The 23,323-nt window shown below is 38.2% G+C and overlaps 1 protein-coding gene across 5 annotated transcripts; it reads left to right on the forward strand.

Annotated features, from left to right (window-relative positions):
• Window positions 1-239: 239 nt before the first annotated feature.
• On the forward strand, window positions 240-23,323 carry ANAPC4 (anaphase promoting complex subunit 4). 5 transcript variants are annotated; one of them, XM_072861713.1, is made up of 29 exons: window positions 474-693; window positions 1,410-1,515; window positions 2,601-2,733; window positions 4,018-4,092; window positions 4,234-4,260; window positions 4,362-4,406; window positions 6,158-6,242; window positions 6,640-6,750; window positions 7,336-7,419; window positions 7,679-7,765; window positions 8,474-8,538; window positions 8,632-8,674; window positions 8,785-8,861; window positions 9,307-9,407; window positions 9,487-9,538; window positions 9,844-9,899; window positions 11,106-11,155; window positions 12,082-12,138; window positions 12,301-12,357; window positions 12,910-13,003; window positions 14,712-14,809; window positions 15,316-15,377; window positions 15,461-15,499; window positions 15,588-15,689; window positions 16,824-16,901; window positions 17,727-17,897; window positions 19,116-19,239; window positions 19,615-19,847; window positions 22,645-23,323. In XM_072861713.1, the coding sequence occupies exons 1-28, from the start codon at window positions 586-588 to the stop codon at window positions 19,828-19,830; spliced, it is 2,403 nt and encodes an 800-aa protein (XP_072717814.1). In that variant the 5' UTR covers window positions 474-585; the 3' UTR covers window positions 19,831-19,847; window positions 22,645-23,323. The 5 variants fall into 5 exon arrangements, with proteins under 5 accessions (XP_072717816.1, XP_072717817.1, XP_072717814.1 ...); XM_072861714.1 differs by lacking the exon at window positions 22,645-23,323 and adding an exon at window positions 21,412-21,738; XM_072861712.1 differs by lacking the exon at window positions 22,645-23,323 and adding an exon at window positions 20,710-21,379.

Here is a 23,323-nt window from a genome sequence, read left to right on the forward strand (position 1 = left end):
GGATGATACTTCTGCACTGTGTCACAGCCTTGCCCCCGTTGTTACTTACACTGAAATTAAAGCAGCATTACTTGGAGCATGTCCGCAGCTTTGCTTTGCACTGCAGGTAGGCCAGGCTGGGCCTTCCCCGGCGCTAGCTGTCAAACGCGGCCACCCCCAGCTGGGGCCGGGCCCCCGCAAGGGGCACCACCGCCAGCCCGGGCCCCCGCCTCCCTTCCGCGAGGCCCTCCCGGCCGCGGGCATTTCTCTCAGCCCCGTGCGGGGGTGAGGGCAGGGAGCCGTCCCCCGCCGGGGGAGAGCCCTTGCCCCGCACTGAGGCGCACACGGCAGGCGGGAGCCTTGTCCCCGTGGGCAGGGCGGGAAGAGCCTGAGCCGCAGCGCCCGCCGCTGAGGCGCGGGCGGCCGCGGCGCCCCCGCTCCCCTCAAGGCCCAATCGGCGCCGCGGCGGGCAGCACCGCCTCCGGAAGCCGGGAGCGGAGGGCGGGAGGCCGGCGGCGTTGTGAGGTCAGGGGACGCCCGGCGAAAGGGAAGGGGCCCGGTAGCCGCTTGGAGCAGCGCGGCGTCCCGCCAGAGCGCCCCGCCGCCATGCCCGCCTTCCGGCAAGTGGGGGAGAAGCAGCTGCCCCAGGAGGTCGTCTTCATGGCCTGGTCGCCCAAAAGGGACCTCATCGCCTTGGCCAACAGAGCGGGGGAGGTGAGTGCGGGGGGCTGCCGAGCCGCCGGTCCCGGGCAGGGGGAGCCCGGCGAGGGCTGCCCGGGGCCGTGCCGAGGCCGCATCTGCGGGCTGACAGGAAGGACTCTGAGGAGGGAAGAGTGGTTGCTGCTAGCAGGAACATGCTGCCTGTTCTGTGCAGTCGCTGAGATGCCTTTGCTGTTATCTGTGCCATAATTCTTGTAAGCTTAGCCAAGCATTTAGGAATAGAAATATTTTTATCGAGCTTCTCAATACTTACTGCTCTTTCCCTTTTTACTTTCTAATTTCCAAACAAATTTGCTGATGATACTCTCAGTGCCTGTATCAGAGGGATGTTAAAGCACACGAAATTTGCTATTTAAATTAAATCTGTTTTCAGGTGTGTTTTTCCTGGAACTGCTGTATGTGATCATGCATGAAGACAGGCTGTTGTGCTGTCAGGGCGTCTTTGCTGGAGAAGCGTGGGTAACCCCTGTTGGTTACAAGCTTCTAGGCTTGTAAAAGGCACAGCTTATTTCTCTGTGTTGCTGTATAGTAAACAGTATACTGTCCTCTAAAATGACATAGGACTCAATCATCTACTAGAGGAGCAGGTGATATTTAAGATGTAGGAGTTAGTAAAGAATAGTAAAAAAAGTGTCTTGAACTGATTTACAAACTGGTATTAGTGGGAGAATGTAGCTTATTTTTCTGTCTTTAATGTGTTTGCTTTATAGGTTTTACTTCATCGGCTTGCAAACTTTCAACGAGTGTGGAGTTTGCCTCCAAATGAAAATACAGGAAAAGAAGTGACTGCTCTCGCTTGGAGACCAGATGGCAAAAGTAATGTCAAGTATATGAAGTGATATGGTGCAATAAAAATCCCACTGGAAATCAGTGAAAGTTGTGGTGATGATACCTCTTATCCATGAAGGAAATTTTCAAGTAAACTGTGTTTGAAGAGAAGGGTGAGGGTGGCTTAATTTTATGTAGGTTTATTCAAAGTAATAGAGTTATGCTGTTGAAAGCAATTGTGAGAAGGATTTGCAAGGTGGATTTATGTCCAAAATACTGCTTTTCAAGGAACAGCAAAACTTCCAGTTCCTAACTAAGCCGGATATTTTTATATGAATGATATTGTGTGAGTAGAGAGAGAGGCTGTCTGATCAGGGTTGACTGAAGAGCTTAGCTTATTTAGCATAGACTGAACTTTAGAGGCTAAAATTGCTCTAATCATACACCAGAGAAGAAAAAAAAAGCCTTTTCCTTATCAACAGAAATAATGTTGAAATTAGTAGCTTAATAAAGCTACGCTGGAAATTAGTTATTTTTTTGACTCATTAGAGGCCGGAGAATGGGAACAATCCCTTCCATGACATGTGGGTAAATAATACCCATATAGTTTTATGATGGAATCAGAGGAGTTTAAGAAACTTATTTTTAAGCTGGTCGATTGCCTGTGATTAGAAGGAAGTAAGCATAGAAACCTTTGCCTGCCATATGCTTTTATGGATTAATAAAGTTAAGAAGAAGGTGATGCAAAAGTTGTTTTTTGTTGTAATAAAAAACAAACCTTCCTGGTGGGCAGTCTTTACATATAATTTTGGCCTCAAACTTGCAAAAACTGAAGGCTCTGCTTTATCAGAACTGTTGTTAGGAGTATTAGAAGCGTGTTCAGTTCAACATGTAGATAAATAATTGTGGGATCATGCCTGTGACTTAAATTTATCACCTGAAATATGATAGGAGTTTGAACCTTCATTTTAATGAGTAGGTTTCAAATGAGAATTTGGAAGGACTGTAGGTAGCCAAAGAGAAAATTCTGTCCAGTAGCTGGCTTTGAAGACACATTATTTTCTAATTCAGTATAAAGTAACTACAAAGTTTTGCACATTGGTTGTTGATACATTTTACTCATCTTTCTCTAGTTTTAGCTTTTGGCCTTACTGATACCAAGCGGATTATTCTGTGTGACGTAGAAAAACCTGAAAGCTTGCACTCCTTCTCTGTGGAGTCATCTATTACTTACATGCATTGGATGGAAGTAACTGAGGAAAGCAGGTGAGTCCAAAAAACTTTAAAATAAATTATGGGCTATGTAGTGCCGCTTCACTAATAATTTATACTTAGTATGTTACAAGCAGTCATATAAAATAGTATAATACTATGTAGCTATGGCTTTTTGTTACCACTTGGCTAAAATTTTCCTTTTGGTTAGGACAGACACTTTTTGTATGCTTATTTTTAGTGCTGATATCTTAGTCTTGTGATTCTTTAGGTTATACACAAAAATTTCAGCATGATGTTGAGCGCCCACCTCTTAAGAGCTGCTTAATCTGGTGTTAGCTTGTACAGCCTGTCTTCTGATCTAGTTTACTTCAATACCAATTAATTTATTAAACTAATTATAATAATGGTATTATGTTCATCTATTTTGTTGGTCAGAATAAGTATTATATTTAAATCGTTCTCCACTTGTGTTTTCAAGATCTTTAGGTTGGTGCTTACATCTTTCACCATGTGCCTTTGGTGTTATATCCAACTCCAGCAGCAATTCTGTTGTGGGTGTACTTGCTTCAAGAAGTCAGATTGCCCTTAGTAACCATGAGCTCTGTGTCATTAGACAATTCTCAGCAACACTTGTGAGCTGGAGGACATGATGGTCCCTGTTTCTGTGGTCTTACAAGAACCTCTGATATGCACCTTATTGCAGTGCAAGACAATAATTAAATAAAACATTTCTTTAAAGAAGGGAGGTGGTGTAAGCCTGACTTGGGGATTTCCCCCTCACCTCCAGAAAACACCAATCTTAAAATAGCAAGAAAATAACTACATCTTAAATCACTCTGGCATTCTTCTTCTGATGGGGGTAGACTTATCTCCTTGTTGGGAGTCTCATCCTTCTGGCATGTCTAAGGTGTGGTAATGAGTATTGCACTGTAGTCTTCCTCTTACTGTAGTGTGTTTTCAGAGTGAAGCTTTTTTGAGGTGGGTAGGTTGTACTGCAGGATTGTACAGGGTTTAAACAGAAAGGCTCAAGTCAGTAACTGCATTACAGGTGATGAGGGATTTGGTGGCAAGCTACTGAGCCAGCAGATACAAGCTTTATATTCTCTTTTGGTGGAAATAAAAAAGATTATCAGACTTCTTTCATTAATTTGATAAATTATTAAAGGCCCCATAAGGGGTTACCCTCTAATATTTGTAACTCTTTAATATACATAATGTATTGAGTATATGCTGTAACAACTTTGAAGTCAGAATGAAATTCTCTACCCCCTGCCCCCCCCTCCGCACCCTGTTTTTACAGCTTGGGTGGTAAAGACAGTCTTATTTCTTTTTCAGTGTTCTCACTTCCTTTTACAATGCTGAGGATGAATCAAATCTTCTTTTGCCTAAATTACCGGCACTACCAAAAAAGTAAGCATTACACTAGTAAGCTTTAGAAGATACAATTTGTCATTTGTTGTCATTGTTCGGGTTATTCATCTTTAATGCTCTACAGATGCTTTGGATTAGATGTCTGCTTATTGTTATTGAGAATAATTATTTTGTTTTCAGTTACAGTACCACTGCAAAAATTTTCAGGTAAGAAATTGTCATCTTATCTCTCTCTTTTTTTGCCTTATTGTGTTTTCTGGTATTGAGACAAGCTACATAAACCCCAATCATGTGTTTTGTATTTTCAGTGAAGAAAAGTCAGATGAGATTATGAAGCTTCTGGGTGATGTAAGGTAAATTCTGTATGTGGGTTGTTGTGGGGGTTTTTTTTGGTTGTTTTTTTTAAAGCTGTAAAATAATGGATAAGTGGGTTTACTTTTAAGTTATTCATAATCTGTTTTTAAGGGTCCTGGAGAAAGGATATGGAATGTCTTTTTTTATGTACAAAGATAAAGTTCAAAGAATATATTTAAAAAAAAAAAAAGGAGTCTCCATCAGCTTACACCTTTTCTCCTGAATTTAGAGGGATTATGAGGCACTTTATCAGCCACGGCTATTGGTGCCATATCTTATTTTACTTAGAAGATTTATTGGGGTGTGTTTGAAGGCTATGTTGTATGTGTTACTTAAGCTGGTCTTGGACACATTTGTGAATGCTTGTTATGGATGGGGAATTTTTGTGGCTTTGCATGAGTGTGACAAAGCTAAACTTAAAATTAGCTCTGAAATCAGCTGTATTAGGATTACATTAAAATAAAGTAAATATCTCTTATTAGGAAACACACGAGGAGCAGCTGGAGGAAGTGTAGTTTAGCAGGCTGAGACTGGCTTTGTGGAGTGCTTGTGGTACATCTTTGAGGAGGGTGCTTAACCTTGTATTCCTTTTTTTCCTTTCGCTTTCTTTCACTGTTCCTTACAGTCCCACCACTGAGAACCATCCTCCTTATTTCAAAATTTGCATCTCTGTCTATCACCAGTTATTCCTTTTTAAGACTTAGGACTTTAAGTCCTACTCTTACAGTAGAACTTCCTTGCTAGAGAGAGAGACATGGTGGCTGTCGGTGGTGTAAGAGCTTTGTGGATTCTGTGCTCCTTCATCCATTCAATTAATCAAACTAAAAGTTTTTCAGATACTGTTTTGTTAAGTTCTGTCTTGGTTTTAATGGAAACATTCTCTTTTAACATGTATTTAGGTGTGTAACAGGCAGAATTTGCAGTTAATTTTCTCTTATTTATAAGGGGACATACAAAACATTCTCATTTTTTATGTTGGAGAGCATTACTGCTCACTGTAGTGTAAGCTAATATGTGTAGCTGAAGATGTATGGATATATGACAGCAATAGACAACGTCCCTGTCCAAAGTTTAACATTTTAAACATAGACAAAAAGGGAGAGGTCATAGAGAAGCTTTTTCCCTAGTCATTGTAGCAAGTTGGTTTTAATAAGTGTGCAAAACACAGATCTGTCTGTCCCAGACCCTATTCTTTGAACTGGGTTTCTGTTTCTGATGCTGTTGTTACTTGTGGCTGTTCTTTGCTGCTGCACCCATTTCAGATGTTTATTGCCTTTGAGTTTTTGCTGAGGAGTGCCACTGAGGGACTGTGACAAACTTACTCTGCATGTAGTTAGTATAAACTCAGGGGAATACAAAAGTAGCTTTGTAAGAAGGCTTTGCAGCCTGTATTGGTAGGTGGACTGTTGCTAGAAACTGTTACTTTTTTCTTCTAGAAGGTATGAAGTCAGTGAAGAAGGACTTCTGTGCCTAAATTGTGTTATTTTTTCCCTATTCCCTCAGTTAATTTAGTAATTGATGCTCTTTCTGTAAATGTTAGAGGCAGGTCTTATCAATGAAATCCAAGCTAATAATTTTTTTGTTTTTAAATTTTGTGGATTGTAGACAGTAGTACAGTGTTTCTTTTCGTTCAGAGATTCTTTAGAGGATCTTTAGTAAAAGGATGGAATTTAAGTATTAAGAATTATATTTGTATGTATTAGAATTTGTTTCAGTATGCTCATCAACACATATTCTTCTGTTTTTATAGGCTTAATGCTCTTGTCCTTGGTAGCAGCTCAGGATTTATTGAGATTTATGCTTATGGAATGTTCAAGATTGCCACAGTAACTGGGGTACGTTCCATTGCTTTCCATGTTTTTTCTTCATAATATACCAAGCTACAACTGAATTGAATGAAAAAATACATACGTATGCTTACCCATAAGTGAAACTGGGCTGTTGAAGTTTAAAGAAAGGAATAGTTGTTTCTCTCAGTTGGGTTGTGTGGTTATTGTTGGAAAGACATCCTATCTCTGGTAATTTTAACATCTTGTTTCAAATGAAACAAAGTTCAACAGTAATGTAATCCACAGTAAAAAGTGCTTTTGTTCCTGAACAGTAGCTGAAAATTCTGCTTTGTTTTTCCATGTTGTTGAACGCAGCCTTCTTTGTATGTAAATGTGTTAGAGCAGTAATTACATCTTAGTGGAAATTCAATGTTTCATTAACTTTTAAACTGGAATCCTTCAGGTGGCAGGTTCTTGTCGTGGACTATGTTTGTCTAGTGATTTGAAATCACTATCGGTTATTACAGAGATACGAGACTCTTCAGACAGTGAAGCAGAGATAACATATTTTCAGGCAAGTAAAGTAATTTTAAAATGTTATTTAAAAGTAAACCTGTTTTTTTAATTACTTTCTGGTAGCTTTATTGCTTTCCCATTATTTGCAGAAAAAACACAAAGTACCATTTCCAGCCTTTCTGAAATTCACCCTGATTTAGCTTTTGGATTTATCACGTTAACATGCAGTTTCACTGATGAGACTGATGATGATGATCTGAGGCATTCTTTTAAAATATTACTTTAAATATAACGTTCATTTATTCAGTTACAGTTACAGTTATTCAGATTTTCTTCATCCTGCATGCAAAGGCATAGGAGCAATGCTGTTGATTATCCAGTCTATCCAGAACAGTCATCCTTAAAACTATTACTGTTAGAACTCCAAAATGAGGAACTTCATCAGGAGTATAGTACATCATAGATGTATTAAAAATATTTATTGCCCTTTTGAATTAAATGCATTTCCCTCTTAAAATCAACTTTAAGGAAATGAGAAATGATAGTTTTTCCGTGGGTCCTCCCCATCTGTCTTTTAATTTCTGTAATCTAAAATTTCTTAAGAATATCATCTGTTAACTGTTGCTTGTTTCATTTGTTATAGCTGGACACTAGTCTATTATCGAGTTACTTACCTGAGGTAACTCGAATGGCCCGGAAGTTTACTCACATTTCAACTCTGTTACAGGTACAGTTGTCTTACGACACCTTTTTAATATCACAGTTCTTACAGACTTCGATATTCTTAATGCAAGTAAAATAAGTGTTTTCTAGTAGGAAGCTTAAGTTGGTTTTAAGTAAATGTAGAGCTCTAACTCGGAACTTGATAATAAATTTTATATAATATCTACAGTGTATCTTCCCTTTGTATTGTAACATCCAGTTTCTGCATGTGCTTTGAAGGGGGGAAAAAGGGAATAATGCTAATGTCTGTATCTGTATTACAGTATATAAAGTTGTCATTGACGTGCATGTGTGAAGCATGGGAGGAAATATTGATGCAGATGGACTCACGGCTAACAAAGTTCGTACAGGTACTGTAGCATTAACCATTTTTTTGGAAAATCATTTTTTGCAGTAGTTCTGCTGTTCGTGTTAACATACTGCATATCTTAATGTTGTTTAAGCATAATGCCTCCAGGTAACAATCTCTAAGTTCAGAGGCAACCTGGAACCTATTGTGTGTGAAGTGCTCTGATGCTGAAGATATCCGAGTACAATCAAGCACGATTGTATTGTGGTACTTCTTTATTTTATTTATTCTAAGTTATTCAGAAGTGATAGTTTTTAGCTTGCACAGCTGTGGATCAGTTGCTTTCTATTTAAGGCTGTGCTCTTTGTACTTCAGTCATTGATAAACTGAATACTGTAACTGTTACTCAACAGCCTACCAGCACTTACAGCCTAGTTCAATAGAGCATGTATAACAGTCATGATTAAGATGCTCTTGGATTTGCTTAAATTTTGTGTTCATTGACCATGGCTAGAAGTTAATTGAATCAAATAATTTATGTTTTTAAAATAGGTTTTTGGTGATGGCAAACTGCTTAGAATTTTTACTGGGTAATACAATTGAAAAAAACTTAAAATACTAGAAAATTTCCAGTGATCAGTAGTCTGATTTCAGCATTCAAGGATATGGGTGGGTTTTCCGATATACTTTAATTGAAGTGTTTGTGAGATTATCTGGTAGCCTGGATTTAATCTCTTTACCAATCTATTTCAATCATTTTGACCGACAGGAAAAGAATACAACCACTTCTGTTCAGGATGAGTTTATGCAGCTGTTGTTGTGGGGCAAAGCAAGGTAGTTACTGTTGTTTTATCTGAGTATGCATTTGCATTAGATATTGAAATACAAAATTAATGCATATTTGGTTCTCTACCCCACTCCCTTTAGTCTGGAACTTCAGGCGTTACTAATGAACCAACTGACAGTAAAGGTATGTTAATGTTTTTTAACATATTAAAATAATCTATTTCAATATCTTTTAATTACTGTTCTGTTAAGTTAACAGAACATTATTATATTTTTGTATTTCTTTTTTACCAGGGTTTAAAAAAACTCGGTCAGTCCATAGAGTCTTCCTATTCCAGTATACAAAAGTTGGTCATAAGTCATTTGCAGAGGTAAGTCACAGAATGTCCAATGAATTATAGATAAAATGGCATATTATATGCTTTGCTAAAAGACAGTATGCTGTATTGGTGATTCTTTGTATGTAGGTGTGCTGGTGTGGAGACCGTGATCATGGAAAAATGTATTAATTTACTTTTGGGTAATGGAGAACTATTGAAGTATTTTGAACAATCACCTTGACACATCACCTGTATATCGCTGCGTGGTGTGTTTATAGGATATATGCAAAATTTTCACACCGACTTTGTGTAGTGGTTAAAATCATTAGGACAACATTTAGCTTTTCTGTGAAGTGATACTTTAACTCTTACATGCCAGACCACCTTATAAAGCTCTCCACTTTGCACATTAAATGATGAAAATGTAGCATGCAGTGAAGCAGTGGATTTCTGAAAAGTGACTAAAATATTATACTACTTTGCTCTGCCTTCCTAGTGGCTCTGAGGCACTGTTATACCACTTGAGTGAATTGAAAGGAATGGCTTTATGGAAACAAAAATATGAGTCTCTGGGATTAGATGCATCCAGAATTGAAGGTACAGTAGTGTGTATGCTACTTACCCACTCCGATTTCACTTTTGAAAGCTTAATAATAACGGTTAGCTCTTTTTGCAGAGGCTATTACTGCTGTTGGTTCTTTCATCCTGAAAGCAAATGAGCTGCTTCAGTAAGTATAAAGTCTGGAGAACTTAAAAAACATGCCTATTGAGTCTTGTATCTAACGGGAAGCATGTGGCTGGTTATAGAGGAAGTTGGGAGAGCAAGGCTCCTCTGTTGGTTGTGAGCTTTTATCTTGTCTCACTGCATCTCATAGACTCATACCCCCAGAATAGTCTTACTTGGAAGGTTGCATTGGTATTTTTTAAAAAATTGATAGTGCTTGCAGGCATTCCTGTAGTAAAGGTGGGACTTAAGCCTGGAGCAGCTTGTGACATTTAGATCTGGTAATTTCTTTTCTTGTTTTTTGCTCAGAGTTATCGACAGTAGTATGAAAAACTTCAAAGCATTTTTTCGATGGCTGTATGTTGGTAAGCTTGATGACGTAGTAAGCATCCAGTATCTGTTTTGTATTGTAAGCATTTAAATGTCGGCAAGTAATTAAGCCAATCTTAGTTATAACCATCTATTTATTTCTATCACAGAAAATTTCTGGTCATCTAAAAGGTTACAGTTCATGAGGCAAGAATAATTATAACATTAAACACATAGATCATAAATTTGATAGTTCTCAATTAAACTTAGTGTGTGTACAGTGAGTATTGTATATACTTATCCTGTAATGTTACTCCAAACTGTTGTCTGCCCCATGATCAATTTGCTGGTCTTGACTTGGGGAAATTAAAGGACTTCATTTATTTTACACCAAATTTGAAGTGTAGTCTAACTCTTGTTTACTCTGTCACTTGCTGTTTCCTCCTGTGGAGACCTAGTTAGCTATAAGGTTACGCACAGATGTAAACAGTCTCTGAATGTCTGGGTGCACTTAGTAGCGACCTCCAATTGTAGCTGGGTAGCCGAAGGTAAAATGTTAGAAGGAAGTGCAGAATGCTATATTTTAGCCTGCTTGTTTTTATAAAGTGGTTATGATAGGTTTATAATTTTTAATTTATCTTTTTAGAACTACTTTACAAAAACTAAGCAGTCTGACCAGACACTGTAAAAGCACCAGAAATGCAGTGTTAGCACTTACTAGTAGGAATATAATAATTTTAATTTTAAAAAATGCAGAAAGCAGAACTATCAGAGTTCTCTGTCATAACATTAGAACTTTAAATGTTCACCCTGTTTCCTTGTGTTGAAACTAAACAGAGAACTGTTTATCTAAGCCTCACAGATTTGAAATTACTTCTGTGCAATTCTCTTAAAACACATTATTCTGGGCATGACAGTATTAATGTATTTTATATATATCCATTTTACTACTCTTGGTATGTAGATGAATAAATTCTTATGAACCCTTTTTATAATAATCTTATCTCAGTCTTGTAGAGGGTACAATGCAGTTGGAGAAGATTAAAGATAAAAATTCTCCAAGATTTGTATTGTAAGCTAGTGGGGCAAGTGAGGCTTAATTTCAGTCTCAATTAATAATTCTTCATTCCAGACTCTTTTGCTTCTGACAAATTAATCTTTCCTATTTTATCAGCAGTGTCTTATTACATAACCATGGAAAATTAAGCATATTAGGAAAACATATTAATATTAATGCAGTAAGAATATAATTTTTCCCTCAGCCATGTTGAGGATGTCAGAAGATCATGTGCTTCCAGAGCTGAACAAGGTAGTAGTAACATTTTCTAATAAATGGTGGTATACTCTGTATTCTTCTTGACTTAGAGGGCAAGATTAAAGGTTTATTTTTGTTCCAAAACTTAAAGTATAGTGTCTGTGTCATTTCTTTGAGAAAGTTGATGCCTGCAGATTCACACTAATATGCTGTCTCACATGAATTTTCTGTTTTCTTTGTTAATACTACTGTTTTTAGTACACTGTATGTGAATGTAAGACCTCTGTGTATAGCAGCTCTTTATATGCCCTAAATGACTAAGTTAACTGGAATGGGATTTTACCATCTTTATCAATGTGCTGGTAGAGGAGATGGAATACACCTGCATCAGATTGGCAGACACCATCACACTGGGTGAACCAGTTAATACACTCGAGGGCAGAGGTGCCTTCCAGGGGGAAATAGATAGGCTGGAGGAATGGACAGATAGGGACCTCCTGAAGTTCAACAAGGACAAATGCAAGGTTCTGTCCTGGGGAAGAGTAACCCCCTGCAATTGCACAGCAGGGCCCCGACTGGCTGGGGAGCAGCTCTGCTGAGGTGGACTTGGGGATGTTGGTGGATGCAACTGGGCATGAGCCAGCAGTGTGTCCTGGCAGCAAAGACAGCTAAGAGTAACCAGGGCTGTACTAACAGGAGCACGGCCAGGAGGTCAAGGGAAGTAGTTACCTTCCTTATTTAGCACTCATCAGATCGCATCTAGAATACTTTCTCCAGTTTGGGGCCCTCCTCTACATGACAGACATGAATAAACTGGAGTGAGTTCAGCAGAGGGCTCCCAAGCAGGTTGGAGGCTGGAGCACTTGCCCTGTGAGGACAGGCTGAGGGAGCTGCGCTTGTTCAGCCTACAGAACATGTGTTCTGTGCTCATTGAAATGTATTTCTTATCCTTTGCTTTTCTCACCTTTTTTTTTTTCTTTTAGATGACTCAGAAAGATATCACGTTTGTTGCTGATTTTCTTACTGAACACTTCAATGAGGTAAGTTATATTGGTTTGCCAAGTACAGCATCTGATTGTATTTTTGCTGTCAAGAATTGAATCTGAAAAATCCTATAATAAAATAATTCAATCATCTTTTTATACACTACTTCTAATTAACTTCGGGTTTAAATAATGGTTTTGTTTGCATTATTTTTTCAGGCACCAGAACTTTACAATCGTAAAGGAAAATACTTCAATGTGGAGAGAGTTGGCCAGGTAAAGAATGTAGGCAGTAAATGGACAAAGAATAAATGAGAAAATCCTTAGATGGAGAAGCTTTTAAAGCTGTGTCCACTCTTCTTCTCTGTCCCTTTTGCAGTGTTGCACATTCCAGTAATGGTAAAGGAGAGTATTTTAATTATTTTCCACTATTATTGGGAAAAGGAGTGCTTAAAAACATATCTTGTAATTTTACCTTACACATGCTGTATTTTTAGGAAAAGGATGAAACTTCTTCGCAGCCAGCAATAGTAATGTAAAACTGAAATGTGTGTGTTGTCTTTATGCCATCAGTCACTGGATTCCAAAACGTTTGTGCTCAAGCTTGATTTAAAAATCAGTTTCTTCTGGAAAGATCACTATATGATCTTAGACAATAGTTGATTTTTCTTGCTGTTTCAGGAAGAAGTAGAATATTTAGTTTTAAGAGTAGGGCATGTTAAATTAAGAAGAAATGTTTAACAGACTTGTGAGGGGCAATGTTGGAGGTGAATTCCAATGTCCTTTATTCTTAAAATGCAATCTTACAGATGTCTGTTTCTTTTCTAGTACTTGAAAGATGAAGATGATGACCTTGTATCACCACCTAATACAGAGGGAAACCAGTGGTTTAACTTTCTTAAAAATAGTACTCATCTTAAAGGTAACGTGTGCTTTAGTAAAAAGTAAAAGTGAATCCGATATATGTAGAATGTAACAAATGTAGAAGAGTAATCTGCTTTTTCATGCTTATAAGTTATTTCTATAGTGTTAGTCATAGGTCTCCATCTGAGTAGGATAAAATAAATGGGCCTTGTTATTTTACAGTTTTTATGTAGCTGCTTACCCAGTCAATTACCATTTTCTGGGTATTAGGACTTTCCTACCTTTTATGTACCAGACTCAGAAATGCTGGCTTGGAAGGAATCCCAGGAGATGTCTGGTTTAGGAGATCTTAATTTCCGGTTCAAGAAAGTAGTAATTACGCTTAGGTCAAACCTCAGGGGAAGTCTCCTAACTTGCTCTCTTTGACTTGAGTCTGAGACTATTTTGTTGATTAGTGGTGAAAAAGAAGTAAGAGACTATAGCAAGCTGATGGTGAAAATGATTCTTATGTAATTTTAGAAACCATAGACTGTAAAACTTCTACAGCATAAGCTATCTTGTAATAGAACTTGCTATAGGTGCCTTTTCCTGCTTATTTAATTCAATAAAAAGGGGGAATTGGTAGCTTGTTTGTTTGGCAAAGTAGTAGTTAGAAAATGTATTTTTAAACATACTTTGAAAATATGTTTGTTACTTTAAATGTGTAGACTACTTGACTGGTCATTTCTGTTACTACCCAAGATTTGTGATTGTTTGTAGAGATGGTTTGTAAGTAGTTTTGTTGGTATTAATTTGGCAAGTATTGAGATGTTTGTATCTCTCAGAACTGTACATTTTATAGGACAAGTAATGCTTCTGTCATTGACACTTTCCACCCTTCTTTGGTGTTTTATATTGCTTTGTTGGTTGATGAAATTTTTATCATTTTTCCAGCTAAACATTGGAAAAGGAACAGATTATGTACTTAAAATAGCTTTTGAGATAAATCTCACTACTTAGATGTCTTCTTACAAAGTATTTCACTTCATAAGAACAAATCGGTCCTATTGAAGCCAAATCATAGCTACTATAAAAAGTACGGAAATTGTTTTGCTTAAACAAGATATTTAATGACAACTGTGTTTCTAGCTCTTGGGTAAATGCAATTCCACCTCTTAGCAATTTTGAATGGGCTGTGAAGAAAAGCTGAAGGGGCAGGCAGGCTTCCATTTCTCATTCATTTATCTCATTTCATATTGTAATCCAGTTAGTTACTTCAGTTAGAATTTATAATCAGGAAATAATTTAGGCGGTCACCTAATCCAATCAAAGCAGGGCTAATTTTGAAGCTAGGCTGGGTTGCTCAAGACTTTGTGCAGTCGAGTCTTCTATGCCTGCAGGATAGAGACCCTGCAGCTTCTCTGGGCACCCTGCTCCAGTGAGTAACTTGTGAAAACTTTTTTCCTTATATCTGATTGGAATTTCCCTTGCTGGAGCTTATGACTGTTAGATCTTCTCCTCTCACTGTGTGCAGCTTTGAAAATGATGTCTTCTGTAACTCCTCCTTTAAGCAGCTGAAGAGAGCAACAGATTCCTTCTTGTTAGCCCTCACTTCTCTAGGCTGAATGAACCCAGCCCCCCCCAACTTCTCGTAAAGCATGTGCTCTAGCCCTGCGACCATCTTACTGACCCTCCACTGGACTCATTCCAATTGTCACTATAATAACAGTGTAGTATGTTTTTATAGAGATACAAGCATTTTTAAAACGAACTTTATCTGTTTACAGAAAGTCCACTTTTGTTTCCCTACTATCCTGAGAAATCACTGCATTTTGTCAAAAGGCAAATGGAAGGGGTCATTGATCAGTGTTTACAAAAGCCAGCGGTAAGTTCAATTTATATAAATGATAACTTTCTTTTAGGGGTAGCAGTCAACTGGAGATAGTAGTCATGCTTAGTAAGGCCTGCAGTTTTAATCTTTGCCTTCGAGTGCCTACAACTTAGGTGGCAGCATGTAGCCCAGCTTCACCACTGCCGGGATGTCTCAAGCCTTTGGCTAGGCAGAGCATAATGGGGGATTTTTTGTTTTGTGTCTTCTGTTCCCACATTATTGGGATCTATTTTTAACGTTAATTAGCTTGGTGTATGCTCTCTGTACTAGGTAACTGTGTTAGTTGGCAATACATTAGTCTATATATTAAGAAGAAGCATGAAACAAGTGACAGTAGTGTTTGCATTAGGGATGTTTATTCCAGCATAAATATTGGTGGATTTTTCTTTCAGATGTACTCAGGTGTTTTTGTTTGGTTGGCTGGGATTTTTTGTCTTTAAAAGGTGCATAATTATGAATAACTGTCTGCATTTTTGGCCTATTTTCATTATATTTGTTAGGATGTAATTGGAAAGTCAGTGCATCAAGCAGTCTGCATGTCTCTCTACAAAACTTCTAAAAGGTATTTCTTTACACTGTTTCTAAAGCTCAGTTGCACAAAATTACAGTAACATGTTATAAACTGGTTTGGTTTTTCCTTTTCAGCGAAGATTCCACACCTCAATTATTTAAACTACCATTTCTGTAAGTATGCTGCTATTCCTTGTTCTATGTCATTTACCCATTATTAAAACTTGACCTAAATTTCAATTTCCTCCCCCCCGCATTACAGGTGGAATGACAAAACATCCAATATACATTATGTTCTCTTCACCATATTGGAAAATTCTATTTCTAAAATATACATTTTGAGGAGACATACTGATACTTCCAGGTAAGACAAAAAGGGGGAAAAAGTGGTTTGTGAGCTTTGGCACCTGTGTACAGAGACACTTAGAATTTGAATCCTTTTGTAAAAAGAAGGAATGAGTAGCATGAATACAATCTTTCTTGAATACTAGAGAAAATGAGCAGGACATTAGGAAGTGCAGTAGGAAACTGCAGGAGGAGTTTATGTTGTTATTAGACTCAGAAAATCTAATCACAAGACCCAAGATGGTTTTAGGCTTAGGAAGAAAATCAGGCTCCCTTCGTTTTGCTCCTCACAGAATGACTTTCTTGTGCAAACTTGTGAAAAATTACAGGGAATCATATTTTCAGTGTTGCTTTGTCTTACTGTAAATATTATTCTTTGATTAACCCCTTGCAGCCTGTGATTTAATACTCTAAGGGAAAATGGGAGGTGGACTCATAGGTGCAACAAATAGAATACATCTCTTTGGGGTGTAGTTTTGTGTACCTTCAGGAGTTTCTGCATCCAAGATGCAGTTTGTCACTGCCTAGTTGTGCTGATACAACTGTTTAAGATGGATTCTGTTCGTGGGAGCACTGAAATGACCTGGTTTTAGAAATAACAAAAACTCCTCCTCTCTGTAGAATACTGGTTTTTATAATCTGCGTCATTTAATTTGAGGAGATAATGAACTGTGATGGGGTGGGAATTTTTGAAGCAGTTTTACTGCTGAAGAAAACACATGGTGAAACTATCTTTTGTGTTTGCAGTTGAGAGCTGCTGATGACAAAATTACAGCCTTGTGGTGTAGTTTCTATCCTGTTTCCTTCCTCACTGATAACTAAAAGAGTCTAAACTCGTTTTCTGTAGATTTGAGTAACAAGTAACTTAACGGACTTGAGACTAGGACAATTGAGCCAAGAGTTCAGCAAAGAACTGTATCTCACAAGCCAGACGCAGTTTCCGATTTGACTCCATTAGTCATGTTTTGCTGAGGGGCAGAAGAAATCAAAAGGTTCCCATCCACCAGTTACATCATTTTGGGATGTAGCCGTGTATTGTGCTAAGCTTAGACAGGCGTACGCCATCTCTTACCACAGTTGCCATTAGAGATTTTGGATTCTCTATGAACGGAAAATAAATTAGTCACTGGGATAATGAACACTGTTCTTCTAGGTCTGTCAGTAATGGAATTCTTGCAGTAGATTTTGGAAACTTCTTGAACAACAGTATAAATGAGAGCTCAGACTCCAGGTCAGTATATTTGATTTTTTTCTTCCAGAATTGCAGATTGCTAAATTGAAGACCATGTTTTCTAGTGTTTATTTTACATTAAGTTAACTATAATGCCTGAGAAGTTTGGCTTTTATTCTGCAAGTTACTACTTCAGATGCTGGACCAGCTTGTAGTCCTGGGTGAGTCCGGCTGTAAGAAATGGCACAGGTGTATGACGCTGCAGGATTGTGGGTGTATTTTGCACTTCATTTCAAGGTCAAGTAAATTTTAGTTTTCTTGTTGAAAACTAGAGCTTTAGCACATATGCAAGAAACAAAGCTAGCTGGAAACACCTCTTGCTTATATCTCTGATGTTCTTTAAGATGGAGTGAGGCTTGATATCCCTGAATGAAGGCATCTTAGAAAGCATGGCAGACTAAGCTTATCGTTTTTATGTTGAAAGGCCAGATGTGATTTCCCTCAGTATATTCAGTTGTGTTTCTAAATTTTCTTTGGTGTTTGTGTTTCTGTTTCTTACATTTCACCTGAAATGGGAAAAATAAGATTACTAGTAAGGTTGTGTGGTTTGTGGGTTTTTTTGTTTGTGGTGGTGGTGGTGGTGGTGGTGGTTTTTTTTCTTTTCCTTCAGAATAATTTTTCCTGCACGATACAGGAGTCTGCTGTAGTTATGTCTGTCTTTCAGTGTCTTAGCTGCATGACTGACCTTTTTTATCATTTACAGTAAAGCTCACTGTTAACTACTGAATACTTTTTAACATGAATGCTGTGCAACTTAAAAATATTTTAGTTCTGTATTCACATTTATTCCTTGATGCTTTCTAAATTGTTTTCCTTTTCCTATAGATGCTACAGTTGTTTAGATGCACATTTCTATGATGATGAAACTGTAACTGTAGTTCTGAAGGAAAGTGTGGAACAAGAGGGGAAGGAGAGAGTCTTGGCTCAGCTGCCTTTATCTTCAGTATACACAGATGAAGACCAAGATAGGGAATTCATCTGGGATTCTGCTAAAAGGTACTGAAAAACTTTGAGCAAGTCTGAAAATGCAGAACTGAAAAGCAGATTAAGTAAATATTCTAATTGTGTACAGTTACTCATGCTTTGTGTGTGTGTGTAAATAAAGACAAAAACTCTTTTTTGTGCCAGGGAGAGTGGGGTGGAAAGATGGAAGCTTCCTAAACAGTTTGTTTTGTGTTTTTTGGGGAACTAGGTTAGCGTTGGTTTTGGGTTTTTGAGACTGAATGCTACCTGTGTACATGGCTCTCATGAAATGGGAGGACCAATTGAAGATGTCCTGTAGAATCAGAAATCTTCTTTTCTTTAGAGGTTGCTAACTTTGCTAGTCAGAATACTTGAATTTAGGATGTTTTCGGCATATTTGCTCATATACCTCTGCCTTGTATTAAGGATACACAGGTATTTCTTCATCGTTCCTCTGGTAGTCACACTTATAACTATTGTCAGCTTAGCCTTGAAACATCAGAATTGGTGCCCCTCTCTGTGTTGGCGTAGGGAGAGGAGAGCATCTGGGGAAGTGAACACACACACAAAAAAGGCCAATGTAGTTCAAGCAGTGAATCCAGTCTTTTAGTTGTGCCTCACTTGCTTTTCTTTTTTCTCCCTATGCCTCTCTGGTGGATTGCTTAAGATACATTTTTACCTCAAAATAAAGAGCCATACTGAACTGTAAATATTTTTTTTTAAATGCCACAAAGAAATGGTGTATTGAAGAATGAACAGAAAATATCAAAAGCAAGTTCAAACTAGTCCTGGCTACTGTAATAGGCAGGGAGTTCCTTCATAAAGTCCCTATGAGTGGGGGTGAACTGGAGTGATACATCTTTGAAAGGTCATGGAGGCCAAACTTCTGTGTAAGTGGAGGCATTGCCTCCAGGACTTTGTTTAGAAACTCTTCTTGCAGAGGAGAGGTTTGAAGGAAGGCCATCCTCATCCTCCTGCTGTAGCCGTTACTTGTGGGAAGATCAGGCTTTACAGCAGGCGAGAAGGAGGCTGTAATCTTTTATCTCAGCTGAAACATGCTGTGTCTCCACAGTTGGATCCCCCACTCTAGAATATCTGTAGCAGCATTATGATGGTTTCAAATGCTTATCTGCTTGTTGCATATGATGTAATAAATCTTAGACATAAAAAACTGGACTGACTGACGTTTTCCTTAGTACATAAGAAACAATTCCAGTACTAGCTCTGTGCTGTTCTTCTTGCTATGTGCAGGCTGGATGAGCAAAGTGGTGAGATATCCACACGTACTGTCTTCTTGGAGAATCAGTGGAGAGTGCTGGAGAATATGAAAGCTCAGTATGTTTCTGTAAATGGCATTAGAAAAGTTTCCTGTGTGGTAAGTACAGTATCTGTGGACAAGCCTGTAAACTGTTAAAGAAAACATGCTATGACTGGAGAGAGGGATAACCTGTTTCTGCTAATTTAGTGAGACTTATCAAAAGTTTCTTTTTTAAACAAATAGATTATTCTCTCATAATCTGTTATAAGTGTGTCAGCATACTTCTCTCATAACACAACATGGTAAAACTTTACCAGGAGTTAATAGATCTACTTGCTTTACTTTTCAGCCTGCAGAGCAATAAAAAAATTGCTAATTTCCTTGATACTTCAATTTCAAAGATAAAGGCTATTTTCAAAGCTATTGGCTGACATATTTTAAATGGTATTGGTGCTTTTATTTATTAACAGAAACTTCTTAATGTCTCCGTAGCTAAGTTCAAATCTCCGTCATGTGAGGGTGTTTGAGATGGATGTAGAGGATGATGGGGAAGTTGAGGAAGAAGAGGAAGAAGAAACAACTCAGATTGCAGCTGGGGAATCTGATGAGCTAAATCAGTCTGCAGATAACCAGGACAATGTGTGTGGTGCATCTGCTGAAGAACTACCTGATGAAACTGAAGAACACGAATCAAGTCTGGATCCTTGACATAGGCTTTTATACTGGTAAAGGGACAAGACTGTAATCTAAATTCAGGCTGCTGAGATGATGTATCCTGTACCTACTCAAGCAGCTGTAGTAGGATGTTGTGTGTCAAAATTCTGTATTGCTTCTCAGCTAAGACTGTCTGTGTTCTAGAGTACATTTATTTGACCCTTTTTTGTCTGGCACAAGATTTAGTATGAACTAAATTTCCTTGAGAGCTTTTCCATTTGCATTTTTTTATAGGTGAGGAGAAAAAGAAATACCAGCTGACATTTTTGTAGTTAACCTGTTCAGTCCTGAATACTGTTATTAAGATAAAATTAACTGGTATGTGAAAACAACAAAACTCAGGACCTAATTCTTTTCTTCTCAGACTTTGTGTTCTAGTAATGGGTACAGAAGCTTCTTGTAGAGCCTAAATTTAAGAGTGTGTATGGCCAACAACAACCTTGCAGATCAGCATAAGACTAATTAGACAACAAAATTGAGCAATTGTTACTTAAATATACTTTAAAAAACTCTTTTGATAACATCTGTCCTCAGTAACACAGTATTTCAGTCCGTGCAGTTCTTTAGTCCTCAGTGCAACATTTGTGTGTGTGTGTGTATGTTTTGTCAAATGTTTGCATGTCTCTGCCTAGTTTCTGAGAGATTGTTCCTGAAAGTCTGTCTTCCCCATCTGGTGTTTTTGTAATGAAAAGTTACAACAGAGAGTATATTTTTTTAATCTGATGTGGTATTGTATGTCATGCATAGGCTTCAGCATAATCATGTTCCTTGCTAATTTATATATTGCTGTAAGAATGGTGTAGTGCTAAGCAGTAGAAGCTAGAAACAGTTTAGAAGTTTAGAAATCTAAAACGTTTTCTTCTTCCCTACTAGCTGTCAGAGTCTTAACTGACTTAAAACTCAGCTCTTTGAACAGTGCTGCTAAATGCATGATCTTCCTTCAGAACAGTGAGTGTACCTGTATTTTTGAAGAGGACCAGGTCTTATGCATGTGCTCCATTCTGTACTTCAAAAATAAATAAATCTTCTGAAATTGCTATTTGGCATTGCAAAAATCAAATACTAGACTTATCCTCTTTCTCTTGTTTTGAAATATGCCATTTTTAAGTAACTTTTTTAAAGTAGACTTTTGAAGTTTTTGGACTGTTTGGTGGAAACGGTTCTAAACAAAGCTGTTCACTTTTGAGAGACTTCTTATTTTTTTCCGTCCTTACCAACCTCCTTGAAAGCTACTTGCTGTTCAGCGTTCTCATCTAGCAGATGCTAATGGTTGAAGGCACAATGAAGCTGTAGGATAGGAGGGGCAGAAATTCCCATTCAAAAGTGCTGTGGATTTTCTGGGTAGAGCAGTTACTCTTGATAAGAAATTGCTGCTACAGCAGAGCCCACTCAGCTTAAGCCTGGCCTTGTGTTCTTCCAGGAAACTTTTGCTTCTGATCTAACTTTAAGAATCGTCACACTAGAGTGCTTGGAAACAATTGTTTTGCTGTGCTTTCTGCTAAGTAGATTTAGTCTATTGGCATATGGAAATCTGATCTGTCCTGCCCATAATTGTTTCTAAATTTGTGTTAATAGCAGGTGTGTCCCATGCCCCAGGGGCATGCCCTTCAGAAATCCCCCTGAGGTTATTCTGTGCATCTTTCTAGTCCAGTCTTGGATATGCTTGAGTCAATGTGAGTTTTGTTTCTGGCTTGGATATGTACATGTGGACTTTCTACATTTCACAGTGACACGATATGAATGCACCAGTTTAGGTCAGTGCTTCTGAATGCATTGCTCATTCCTTCTGCCAACTTTTTTTTTTCTGCCAGATTTCCGTAATAATAAATGTGTCAGTAATGTGCCTATGGATCTGTTTTCAAAAGGGTGATAGGAAATACTTGATTTAGAAGTTTTCCAGGATTTTGGTGGTGTCTGGATGCGATGATCTCAGTTGCCACTTTGATCTCTTCTTCATCATCCTTTTTTTTTTATGCTAACTGAAGGCTCATTCAGCCTTCTTCTGCTGTGAGTTCTCATTCTTTCCTGACAGTTTTGTAGTCAAAAGAACTCTTATATTCTCAGCAAGTGTGCATACAATCCACTCTTTGTAATACTAATCTTTAGGTCTCTCAGAATCATTCACTGCTGCCTCTTTTTTAGTATCTACCTGGTTTGTATGTGGCATTTCTAGTTTTTCAAAGATCTTGGGCAGCTTTTATTTTATTTTCTGCTGTTCACCTTGTGTAATCACTTTTCCATACCTTTTGTCCATGCCTTTTCTGCCTGATTTCCATGACTTGAAAACTTGCCACATTGCTGAGTTTCTGCTTCAGTCTGTCACCAGTTGGTGTTGTTTTGCTTCACAACCTGGGCATGCCATGGTACCATTGCCTCTCATTTATATGGATTTCATTGCACGCTTGCACCTGCCTTCATAAATGACAACTTCAGCTGCTCAAAAAGACAGGAGATGGATGGAGAGAAATAGTGAACAAAAGCTTGCTTTAGTTAACTCTTTCTTTTTGCAGAGGGGAGAAGGGATGTGTATTTTTGTAACAATACTTACAGTTGGTCCTAATGCTGCTTGGCTTTGAAAAACCTACTTTAAAAAGCTTTAAGCCTATATGTAAACTTTGACAGAATGGGAAAGCCATCTATGCAAGTATTGAAGTTCTTTACTAAGTTTCTGGCCTGTGTTAATATCTGTAGTCAGAGTTGGCTCATGTGTCTTGTTACATACTGCAGTAATATCTGAGAAGATTTCTCTTGCTACCTTAAACTAGCTGTTGCTGCTGGCGTTGTGACTCTAATTTCTTGCTTCACAAGCTGGCTTAGGGGAAGAGCTGGCTTAGCTTGTGCCATGGAGCAATGGTAGCAGTCTAAGAAGGACATTTTGGAGAGGGGAAGGAAGACTTCACCATGGATCACTTCATAATAAGCAGTAAGGAGAATGTATATGAATGAGGAGAGAGGATGAAAGGAATTGTCACAGGGTGAGTTTCAAGGAGGGAGATGCAAAATGACATACGGACCTCTATGGAGAATGCTTCTGTGGAGGAATTCTAAGAAAAAAAACCACCACACCACCTTTGGAAGTGGAAGAGAAAAAATGCCACTTCTAGGTAAGTAAAATGCATTTAACTATAGCTTTAGGTTAAGTAATAGAGCTGCTAGCAAATCAGTCTGGAAACCATTGGTGCCAGCAAAGTCCAGAGTTTAAGTAAGTTATAATGGGATATAACTGTAGTGTGGGTGTTCTAGCATTTTTCCCCCCAGGGGGTATTATATGGCTACTGCTCTTAGCTAGCAGTTTTACAGCTCTGCTGGCAGCTCTGTGCAAATCGTGTAATCATGCCTGCTCCTGTGAATCAGAAGACTTGGGGTGGTTTTATGCAGTTCTCACACTTAACCTAGAGGATAAAGTAAGGAATCCTATCCGGTTTAGTTCTTACAGTTCTCACCAGGAGCCCTACCTCCTAGAGTGAGCCTATTCTTACTAAGAGAA

This window comes from Ciconia boyciana, chromosome 5, assembly GCF_034638445.1.
Source record: "Ciconia boyciana chromosome 5, ASM3463844v1, whole genome shotgun sequence".
In the NCBI taxonomy this organism is placed as follows: Eukaryota; Metazoa; Chordata; class Aves; order Ciconiiformes; family Ciconiidae; genus Ciconia; species Ciconia boyciana.